Below are 12197 nucleotides of genomic sequence, written 5' to 3'. Positions count from 1 at the left end.
TGAAATGAATATCTGTTAAATTAGGTAGGAAATGGTTATTTTTGTGACTACAAACCACCCAAATTCATGTTAATTTCTGATTAACGCAAGGATTAAATTTTACTTGCTACAAATATTATAGTGGAAGCATGATTATTGGTAAACATTCTCCTTTTAAAATCTAACTGAACTACAAAAGCATTGGTAGATAAGTACAATAAATGATAAAATAATCAAGCAGACTTTTGTTTCAGAATCAAATTAAGCCTCAGACTCAGCAAGTAAAGCAATCTGAGGGACGCGGATGCTGGCACCAGACAGGCTATTTCTGATTTCAGAAAGTAGTGACCACGACTTGAAAGTTCACGTACACCATCTCTTGGGTTTACAAAGGAGGGTTTGAAGATGGAAAAATATCCAATGAGCTGCAGTTGTTTGGCCAAAAAAACACTTGTTGATTACACTGGAGAATGGGCAAAATGACTAAAAGGCTACGATTGGTAGTAACTCCTTAATAAAACCAAAGCATGTGGAATACTTCCTCTAAAGGCACAACAATTCAAACTTTTTAGCAGACGAGCTCCAGCAGTAAAAAAAAAATCTAACTAGCTACCTCTCCTCTAAGCTGAGAACAAGAAACTGAGGCTAGAGCTCCAAAAAACTGGACAACAGATCGAAACAATGTTGTTACCTTTCTTGTTCCAATAAGCCTCAATTTCTGCATTCAAAAGTATGTAAAAAGTATGTAAAACACATAAAGTCTATATATATATATACACACACACACACACACATATATATATATATATATATATATATATATATATATATATATATATATATATATATATATATATATATATATATATATATATATATATATAAAAAAACAGGTTCTTGCACCCTTCTCAGAACGCAAGTGCACTGCTATTTGGACCTGAAGAAGAACGAATATAGTCAGCACGCAGCTTCAGTTACTTCAATTACAACAACAAACTAGTGATCAGGCCTGAAATCTGGGTGTAATGGCAGACCTGAACCTTCAAGGACACATAAATATAGTTACAAAGTCATCCTTCTATCACCTGAAGAACATTTCCAGGATTAAGACACTGATGTCCCAATGAGATCTAGAGAAACTCATCCATGCATTTATTCCAAAAAAAGTAAAAAAAAAAAAAAACAAAGCAACTGGACTTGTTTTCCGTAGTTGAAGACGTTTCACTTCCTCTCCAGGAAGCTTTCTCAATTCAAAAAGTCTGGAGTAATGTGAAGTAACAATCTTTATACTACTGCCAAACAAAGGCCTTGTAATAGTTTAGATAACATGCAAGTTCAACAGAAACAGGTCCACCCCTTAGTAATGGGCGGCCGTTAAAGCCATTAAACCAGGAGATTGAACCGAAACCGGTCCACTCCTCTGTAACGAGGAGTTGTTAGGGTTGTTATTGGCTTGTCTTACAGGAGCGATGTTTTGATCACTCGTATGAGGGTGAGAATTGAGGTGATGATTGGCTGGAATTAATTCCATACCTGTGTTGTAAGTTTTTGAGAGTTGGAACCTAAGGCCTCCTCCTCTGTTTAAGGTTGTTTTTTTCTCTCTTAACGTAGATCTACAGTTGTTTTGTTTTTTACATTTTTTGGAATGACCATGACCTGGATGACTGAGAATCTTCACCAGCATCCATGCATTTATGTTTAGTCACATTGATTACTGCAACGGTATCTTCACAGGTCTACCCAAAAAAAATCTATCAGACAACTGCAGCTGATCCAGAATGCTGCTGCTCGCATTCTGACTAAAACCAGGAAGATATATCAGCCCAGTTCTAAAGTCCTTACACTGGCTCCCTGTAGCTCAGAGAATAAACTTTAAAATACTGTCAGTTTATATCACTGAACAGCTTAGCACTAAAATACATTAAAGACCTGTTGTTGCTGTATCAACCCTCCAGACCACCCAGATCCTCTGGGTCTGGTCTACTCTGCATACCCAGAAGCAGAACCAAACATGGAGAAGCAGCATTTAGTTCCTATGCTCCACAAATCTGGAACAAACTTCCAGAAAACTGAAAAAAAAAAACAGCCGAAACACTGATTTCCTTTAAATCAAGACTGAAAACCCACCTGTTTAGAGTTGCTGTCGGCCCATAATAACAGGACCATTGACCAACACGTTTGATGTGTATGGATGTTTTCACTTGATACTACGTAATCTTTGTTACTTGTGTTTTCATATGTTCATGATGTAAAGCACTTTGAATCGCCTTGCTGCTGAAATGTGCTATGCAAATAAACTTGACTTGACTTTAACCACCAGGCCACCACCACAAAAAAAAAAAAAAAAAAAAAAATCAAACAAATGCCCTGCTTAAAAAAAAAAAAAACAAGGCTTGAGGCTACACTATGAGCCATGTTGTTGTTAAAGCAAAAAGAGATTGCTTTGAAGAAAAAGTTCAAAGCCAGTTATGTTTTTTATGAAACTTTCTTGAGGTAACCCCCACCAGCCTCCTTTGCTATATCACACATTTCACTACGCAACTTACATGTGTGTATGTCTAATGCAGTTGTTAATTTTTGGAACAATCATAACAGTTAAAAAAAAAAGAAAAACAGCTCAAATTGCATCACTTTCTGTCCTTCTTGCACTAAACCAGTCTGCTGTGTTTCACCAGAGCAGGCAGACTTGAAACTTGCATCAGACGAATTTTACGCACAAAGCACCTGTGAAAAAAGATTTAACTAACTTTCACATTTTGCATGAGCTCCAAACATGTTGCAGCAGACGTGGCGTGCTTGTAGATTCGGTCACGAGAGCCGGTTTCCCAGCCGTCGCCTGCCGGGTGTTTTGTGTCGAAGAAGAGGCTTGCCTGAAAATCACCTGACGTCAACCACAACTCGGAGCGCGCATGCGCCGGGTTTTCCTAAATCCTCGCTGGGTATTTATGCGTCTGGTCTTTAAATGAACAGCAGTCTACATCATCTACGGGAGCGATGGGCAGCCCCGACCACCGGAGCCCGCATTCCGCTGCTGAGAGCAACGTGGCCAAAATGACAGAAAGAGCGGCGATAACGCAGGTAAGGTTATTACAGCGATCTTAAAGCGGTTAGTGCGCCTGTTCTGGTCATTTGGAGCGTCGATCCAATGTTGGCGACTGAACTAGACTCCATACTTCCCCAGAGTTAAACGTTCATTAAATAGTTATTATAATCGATCAGAAGTCACGGCTATAAAATCCGTGACTTCTGATCGATCTCCTAATGTTGTGTTCCAGTGTAGGTGCGGGGCTTGGAGGAGTTTGGACTGGGGTTTGGGGGGGAGGGGAGGGGATTCCCCGCTTCGCGTTTACGAACAAGCGCACATTACCTGGAAACTTGTTTGACTGCTTTCCCTTGTTTTGAAAGGTCTGATGGTAAAGAGAGGGCAGATAAGCAGGGTTCTGTCTGTGTTGTCCCCGCGGATCAGGTGGTGATGTCCAAACCCTTCAGCATGCTGAGGTTTATCCAGGCGATGCAGGCCGCGGCCATGAGAAGCTGCACCAGAGCCTGCCAGCTCTTCTGCCTCCCCGCTGGAGAAAAGAGCGCATGCTCCTTATGCTCCTCAGGTAAACCATCTTTTTTTTGTTTGTTTCAAACCCATGTAGAAATATGGCAACATGCACGCCAAACAGTTCAAAACCAACAAAACATTATGTGTTTCCACTACAGCTAGGCCACTTCGTCCAGAGGAGGAGTCACATGCACAAGGTAAGCCGTGCTTTTTATGACCGTCTCTGTTTTTACCCTTATGCCGTGAAACAGAAGCTGTTTTGTCCATAAAAAAAAGACTTCAGGCATGTGTGTGTTATCTTTTAGTAAAGCACAGCCTCTTAAGTTCAAAGCAGTCTTTTGATCGGCTGCGGTACAGAAACAAGTCTGATGCAATTCTCGTGTGACGCCACTCTGGAACACTTCCGCTTTTTCTAATCCCTTTCGTTTTCACTTCCTCATCTCAATGACAGACCCACTGCTGAGGCCGCCCTCTACCGTTCTCATCATCAACATCAGCAACTCCACCCTGATCGACTGCGTCATCGGGGATTCCCGGCCCTCCACAGCAGATGAACAGCAGGCTCTGATGCAGGACACCCAGCCGCAGGGGGCCGGTGGGTATCGGCTCACACTCATGCGTCTCGCCCCAGTCGCACCCAGACAAATGGTAACTGTCACCTGCTCATGTGTTACAGCCCCGGTGAGTTGTGGCTGCTGTGAAAGACGGCAGGAGCCGTCGCCGTCTGCTACGTCGACGCCTCGCCGTCCACCTGGAGAGCACGTGAACATCACCATCCAAAGCTCCAGCCTCAACAGCGTCATCATCGGAGACTACAACCACATGGACGTTCAGCAGATCAGGCCGGCGGACTAGAACCCAGGAGCGGCTTGGAGCCAATCTGCTCACACGCCAAGGCGGCTGAAGACAACCTTGCCTGAGTTCTCGTTCAAACCCTCTCACTGACATCAATGGTGGCTTACCGCTCTGATCCCATGACACGTAAACAGTCCCAAGGGAGAGGCTGTATTAAAAACAGAAGCACAATCATGTTTTGATAAGGTTCTCCTAGAATCCTCCTCGGAGGTGTTTAGTGTTGTGCAATGCTGGGGTTTCTGCTGCTCTGACTGACAGAGGTGGAAACAGCTGGACATTTTTACTGCCTAGATCTTTTGACTCATTTCTATGCATTGGAAAATAGATCTATTTTATTAGTTTACTGTATATAGTATGATCTTGTGACAACTATCAAAGTTATAGATAAAAAAAACTATCATAATGTATTATGATAAAGTGTATGACCTATGGTCATTAAAGGGGACATATAAAAAATCTACTTTTCTAGCTCTTCGGTACATTATGTTGTGTTTCTAGTAATGCAGAAAACTTGAATGTTGTCTTTTCAGGTGCTGCATAGATGTCTTTGTATTCTGTTTGGGTCAAGTTTTTTTTCAAGCTGTTGAGTTTTCTGTTTTGTATTATGTTTGTTATTTTAAACTATTACGTCACAGGTTTTGCAGCGGAGCTGCTAAACAAGGTTAGGAACTTCCAGCTAACCAATTTCGCAAATCTGCTATTTTCATGGTTCGCTGTGATTTTTGTGGTCCAAGCTCATGGATGCCAGAACTACAAGTGAATAAGTGAAAATGTTCGGTTGCTGGGTGCATTAATCCACATAATTCTTGACACCGCCCTCCAGCATACTACAAAAATGTCCGAACGCGTTTCAGGGTGAGAAGTTTGGGAACCGCTGACATAGACCACAACTGAATGATTTCAATGTGAAAAGGAAGAACTAAAAAAAAAAGCATATGTCCCCTTTTAAGATTAAACTTGTCAGAATTATTTATTGCTTGAAACATTTTTATGTTATCTATTTTTTGTATTTAATTATGTTTGATAAAAAAAAATGTTTTTTTTTTACTCAGCAAAAGATGTAAGTGTACAAAAGGAATAATGACATTTAAATTAAGTTCATACTGTTTTATTTGTGACATTCTTCAAACATACCACTTCTGATCAACTGGATGTCTGATTGTGCTGCATGTTTTAAATGGCTGTTATATTTTGTCCACTTTAAAAAAAAATAAATAAACACATGCCTACAGTTTAGATATTTGTGTCCAGTTTTGCTCAATCTCCATATAAGTGACTGTCACCGCAGAAATCTCATTTCTTCTTCTTCTTTCCTTTCTTCGTCTTGCCTTTCTTGCCCTCTCCTGCTTTCTTGAAAGCGCCGAGGCCGCGGCGGACCATGCAGCCTCTCCACCAGGCCTGAAGCTGCACGGGTCAGAACATAGATATCAGCAGACTGGAAGGGTTTCACCTGCTTCTGAGGCCTGTCGATCTGGGCTCTGACTAGATATTACCTTGGTGGCAATTCTAGCCTTTTCCTCCAGCTCACGTAGCTTCTCTTGCTCCTCCTTGTCTTCCATAATCACCTGCTCCATCACCCTGAACTGAAAACCACCAGTCATTGGTATTTTGAAGGTGAGGTGTGTGATTGCTGCGCTGCCATGAGTGCTGCTCACCTTCCTCCTCATCTCCATCAGTCTGTCCGTGTTCAGAGTTCTTTTGCAGCCCAGGTTATCAAGCTTCTTCTGCTTGTCCTGCTGCATCTCCTTAGTTTGCTGCTTCCAGTTGCGCAGCATCACCCGCAGCTCCTGATCGGAAAAAGAGAGTCTAACGTTTATATGGTAATAACACTATTAATAATATTAACCTTAAATGTATCTGCTTTTTTTTATCCCTCTTACACTCATTTTCAAAAAGACTTAGACTTAGAGACTTAGACAACTTTATTTGTCATTCGGTATGCACAGAGTGCGTACAGAACGAAATTTCGTTTCATACAGCTTGTGTAAATTGCAGTAGAAGGGTAGAAAAAAACAGTAGAAAAAATGTTGCAAGTCTACAAGTGCAACTATTCTGTGGTTCATACAGCTTATACTGCTGTGTTCACTCAAGACTCAACTTACGTTAGATCCAAACAGGGGTTTTCTAACTTTGGAACATATACAGTGAACTGAAAAACTCACAGATTTCATTTTCTTTGTCACACTTAAATATTTCTAATCATCAGCCAAATTTTCAGATCAGACAAAGATAACCTGAATAAATACAGAAATTGTAGTTTTCGAATGATAATTTCATAATAATTAGAAAAAATCCAAGGCCTATTACAGGAAAAAAAGAGAAAAAAGAGAAAAAAAAAGGAAAAAGTATAAAATCCAAGGCCTTACATGGAGATGACATTTGATCTGTTTATCACAAATAACTATGATTTACCAAATTTCTTTGTTAAATTAAAAAAAAACCTGAGTGAAATTTTCATTCCCACACACCACCCAGGTTCTTGCCAGACCCCTACAATAAAGAAATAACCTAAATAGAACCTGACAAACAACTTGGAAGCAATTTATTAAGGCTTTGGGAATCTAATGAACCACAGCCTGATTCATTCTGTACAAATGGAGAAAAACCATGGTCACACCTTTCTAGGGGTAACCATCCAACTAAACCTGGTGCTCCAAGAAGCGCACCAACAACACCTCCAGGAGGTTGAAAAGAGAACCCAAGGTTAAAGCCAGTGTTCTTGATTCAAGAAGAAGACAGGCAATGGGCACGTATGGGATCCACGGGAGAGGGCCTATCGTACATTTGCCAAAAATCATGTTAATGATGCCCAAGATTCTGGGGGAAATATTCTGTGGACTAACGAGACAAAGGTTGAGCGCTTGTAATGTGAGTCCCTTTACATCTGAAGTGAAACGTGGTTTCAGAAATAAAAACCTGTCAAACGTGGAGTTGGTTGTGATTTATGGTCTGGAGCTGCTTCACTTCTGGAGGACCTGTCATAATCGATAGACCCGTGAATCCTGCTCTCCAGAAGGAAGTCCTAAAGAAGAATGTGCAGCCATCAGCTTGTGAGCTTAAACTTTATCTTAAACTTAATTAAGAAGCACACTAGCAAGTCTACCTCTTAATGATCCCCCAAAAAAAGTTTTGAAGTAACAGATTTCAATCAGATTTAGATGCAGACGCATGACCCAAAGCAGACTATTCAATCTGCTTTGGTTATTGAATAGAAACAATTTAACAAAGTAGAGTGGGCCAAAATTCCTCCACAGCAATGTAGAAATGCTGTGAATTATTAGGTTGTGGTACAGTTGTGTTTTTAGGCTAGGGAATAGTTTGGGTTGATTAGCTTTTTCCATTAAAGAATACAATGAAACCATCATTTTAAAAACATACTTTTCTATTTACACAGATTACCTTTGTCTTTTATTAAAGCGTGTTTGATGATCAGAAACATTTTAACGGCATTGTATATGTACCATATCATTTATCATGAGAGAAGAAGAAGATCTAAGATCTGTTTAACCTGTAAGCTCTTTACTCTTTATCTTTTGAGTTTTGAGGCTTGACCATGTCCATTGATTGGTGATTTGTTAATGGTATCCAAACTTAGTTCCCGGGTAGATTTTGAATAATCTGAATGAGAATTGGACACAGCAGCTAACACTACATTTATATCCATGTTGCTTTACCGACCGTCTGTTGATTTTGGAGGAATTTCTCCGATTCCTCGTGAGACATCATCTCTTCTACCAGCTGTTTCTGCAGAAACTGAGAGCCAAAAGGTGAAAAAACACAAAAAACGCAGCTGAAGCTCTATCTACCTGAGGAGGAACATCAGACTCTCTCCCAGGTCGGAGAGGACATGAATGAACGACTCGGAGAGTGACGCACCTCCAGCTTATCCTTCAGATGAGCCCTCTGCCAGGTCTCGGTCAGCATTTGTTGGGACATGGTCACATTATTTGGCTTCTTATTCTTTGCTTGTGATAGTTGTTGCTTCAGTTCATTCAGCCGAACATTAATGTTCTGTGGGGGAAAGTTATTGGAAGAAGTTGAGCCTCCACGGAGATGTTTTCTTTAGTTAACTGCAAATCATGTGGAAATACACCAACTGACCACCGCTTTAGACCCAGCTGTCCGGCTGCTTTTTATCGTAGAGTCAAAAGCATAAAATAAATAAATAAATAAATAAATAACAGAGAGATGGTAATCTGCATTCCTTTTTTTTTCTCTGAGCATGTCAAACCAAAGCAGACGGGCTACAGCAGCAGAAGACCCGACCAGCTGCAGCCCCTGTCAGCTAAGGACAGCAAAATCAGGCTACCATTCACACATTTTCACCAAAATTAGACATGAATGGATCACAAAGATATTAGGTTAACTGGCCTCTCTACAGGACTGTCTCAGAAAATTAGAATATTGTGATAAAGTTCTTTATTTTCTGTAATGCAATTAAAAAACATGAAATGTCATACATTCTGGATTCATTACAAATAAACTGAAATATCGCACGCCTTTTATTGTTTTAATATCGCTGATTATGGCTTACAGCTTAAGAAACCCAAATATCCTATCTCAAAATATTAGAATATCGTGAAAAAGTATACTAGTAGGCTATTCAACTAATCACTTGAATCGTCTAATTAACTCGAAACACTGCAGGGTTTCCTGAGCCTTGAAAAACACTCAGCTTGGTTCACTAAACTAAATCACAAGTATGGTAGTGGTTAAGAGACGACATCAGATTCTCACAGTAACTGGTGTACTGACCATGGCATTACTGTCCTTGATTGGCCTGCCAATTCCCCTGACCTGAACCCCATAGAGAATTTGTGGGGTATTGTGAAGAAGAAGCTGAAAGACACCAGAGCCAACAATGCAAATGAGCTAAAGGCCGCTATTGAAGCATCCTGGGCATCCATAACACCTCAGCAATGCCACAGGCTGATTGCCTCCATGCCACGCCGCATTGATGCAGTAATCTGTGCAAAAGGATTCCCAACCATGTACTGAGTGCATTAATGGACATTTTCAAATGTTTGATTTTGTTTTGCTGTTATAATTTTTTTTTTACTTGGTCTGAGGAAATATTCTAATATTTTGAGAGAGGATTTTTGAGTTTTCTTCAGCTGTACGCCATAATCAGCGATATTAAAACAATAAAAGGCTTGTGATATTTCAGTTGATTTGTAATGAATCCAGAATGTATGACATTTCATGGTTTTTAATTGCATTACAGAAAATAAAGAACTTTATCACAATATTCTAATTTTCTGAGACAGTCCTGTAAATTCTCCTTGGGTGTGAGTGTGTGTGAGAATGATTGTATGTCATGTGTCATGTTGTGGGGGATGTCTTCTCGTTACAGTTTGGCCCTGAACGCTCTCAGACTGGTTTCTTCAACCATGGCCGCGGGTTCACGGCACTATGGTTGCCTCCACAGTCACCAGATGTCGTTCCAGGGCTGCACTTTATAGATTTGGTGGAACAGGAGATTCGCATGGTGGACGGTCCACCAAGAAATCTGCAGCAACCGCAGGAAGCCGTCGTGTCAATATGGACCCCAATCTCTGAGAAAAGTTTGTGGCACCATCCTGACATGGGGTCCAATAGAAAGACACCCTTAAAGGGGCAGCGACCTATGAGTGCACGTAAACACACTGTTCACATTTCTCACATTCAGTTCATCCCGCTTGGCCAAGATGTCCAATTCTTGTTTATCCACAGCCTGTCTTCTCTGTTTCAGCGTAATTTCTTCCTCTCTGAACGGGGAGATACACCACATGCAGTATGTTAAAAAAAACATCATTAGTGGAAATACCAGTTAAAAAAAGCAGCGCTGAACCTTTTCGCCCCGTCCTCCCGCTGCCTCTTCTCTTCCTCCACAGCCTCTGGAAATGAGCTAAACCTCCCCTTCTCCTCCAGCTCAAAGCATAGCTCAGATATATTCTGGGTGATGAACAGACTGCAGAGACAAACACCTCATTTAAGGGAGGGGGAGTGATGTAAAATAATTTCCTGTCTCTCCAGACGATTACTCACCAATCGGTTTTCAGCTTCAACAGCCTGACCTTCTCCTGGACACAGGTATGAAGAAGCGTGTGTGAAGAGATTACAAATGTGTTTTAACGTCTTCATGCATCGTGATCACTGGTGGGCAAATATATTCTAACATTTATTGCGTTTCCATTGACCAACAAATTGCGCACATTGTAATTATGAAAATACATTTGTTTAATGGAAACGCTGCGATTTCGAAATGAGTCCTATTTTTCGATTAAAAGTTTTTTTGTGCTAGGATGAGGTGGTTTTTCAGCCATACTGAAATTGGTATATTTCGCAAAACTGCAATGGTTACGCATTACACGCGTCACGTGATCAACAGCCTGACGGTACTACTGGTGAAATAGACGAAGAAGACGACAGGGAGCGGTAGCAGGATGATGGCGCGGCATGTTTGTATTCACGAGGAGACGGCGTATATTTTTACATTGAGCTCGTGACAGGGGTGTTACCAACATACTAGAATCAAAAGAAGCAAAGAAATTAGAGCATTTACCAAGATCTTGAGGCGCTGTTTCCACAGGGAAAAGAAAGCTCGGCAAAAGTGGCGCCGGTGGAAACAATAAAATTTGTTTTAAATACTTCTCCTTCATGGACGAGGTAGTCACGTGAATAAACGTATTAACGTATGATTTTAATTGCATTTATTATTTAATGGAAACACCGCAATTGCGAAAATCTGCTATAGCGGAATTAGCATAATATCGACCATGTTTTGCACACATTTGTAATGGAAACGCAACTATTGTTATTTTTCCATTCTGAAAGCAGATTAAAATAAGAAAAAAAGAAGAAGCAGGAGAAGAGGGATGGTAATAACCGTATTATAACTGCCAAGGCAGACAGATGATAGCAGCAGGCTGTTTGCTGATAGCTGGGGGGTAGCACCCAGTGAGGGGCCCTGGCCAGGTGCGGGGCCCCTCTCCCTGCGCATCTGCACCGACAGGGAATGTCCCAGGATGTCCAGCTGCTGCGCGCAGTCCTCCAGCACCGCTGCGGCTCTGAGACTCTGGATCGCAGACAACGACATCCTGCGGGGACAGCACGGGGAGGGAAAGCCGGTCACTTCCCCTGCCCGCTCCACGCCTTCGCTTTTACGGAAACAAACTTCCTCTTCTCTTTACAGCAGGTCAGCCCACGTCACGAGTCTGTGTCACGCGAAGGGAACGTGCGTCTGACTGGAGAACCCTTACGCGCTGCTCATATGAAGCCGAGTGCGTCTCCAGAAGCTCGGACTAACTCTCGGTGTCTGAGACGTGACCCGAGCTGTCGCTAACTTAAGTTGACGCGTCCCCATGGCAACAGGGGAACGTTCCTTTGCTGTTCAATGCAGAGATCCTCTCTGGAGCCTCATCAGACCGGCTTGCCAACAAATATATTTGTGTCATTTATTCTAACGCCTTGCATTCGCTCTACAATGCTGTGTGGTTTAAAAGTGTAACATTTCCTTCTAGTTCGTTATAAAATGTCAAGTTCTGGTTGACATTCTTTGTGCAATTCCCCCCTTGAAAGGGGTGGCCTCTACATAGGCAAGGCAAATTTATTTATATAGCACAATTCAGTACAGAGACAATGCAAAGTGCTTTACATGATTAAAATATAATCATGTAGCTTTTAACTGGATTTCACTCAATGAACAGCCTCTAGATCACTTGATTTGCTTTTATTTAGGTGTCTTGAATGATGAATTTACAGACAGTTGGCAAATAGGTGAAAAGCCTCAAAACAAAAACACAAATGCAGCCATTACTTAAACTGACGTACA

The 12197-nt window shown here is 41.3% G+C and overlaps 1 protein-coding gene across 1 annotated transcript; it reads right to left on the bottom strand.

Moving 5' to 3' along the window:
• Positions 1 to 5589: 5589 nt before the first annotated feature.
• Positions 5590 to 11713, bottom strand: iqcg (IQ motif containing G). The gene is made up of 9 exons (XM_036129379.1): positions 11253 to 11713; positions 10412 to 10446; positions 10215 to 10334; positions 10047 to 10131; positions 8261 to 8395; positions 8063 to 8137; positions 6040 to 6171; positions 5878 to 5967; positions 5590 to 5788 (listed from the first exon to the last, which is right to left on the bottom strand). Exons 1-9 carry the CDS (start codon positions 11460 to 11462, stop codon positions 5678 to 5680), a joined length of 993 nt encoding a protein of 330 aa, XP_035985272.1. The 5' UTR covers positions 11463 to 11713; the 3' UTR covers positions 5590 to 5677.
• Between the last annotated feature and the right edge of the window lie 484 nt (positions 11714 to 12197).

Source organism: Fundulus heteroclitus, chromosome 3 (assembly GCF_011125445.2).
Source record: "Fundulus heteroclitus isolate FHET01 chromosome 3, MU-UCD_Fhet_4.1, whole genome shotgun sequence".
NCBI classification, from domain to species: Eukaryota; Metazoa; Chordata; class Actinopteri; order Cyprinodontiformes; family Fundulidae; genus Fundulus; species Fundulus heteroclitus.
The sequence above is the reverse complement of the archived record's forward strand: the minus strand, read 5'-3'. Positions and strand labels throughout refer to the sequence as shown.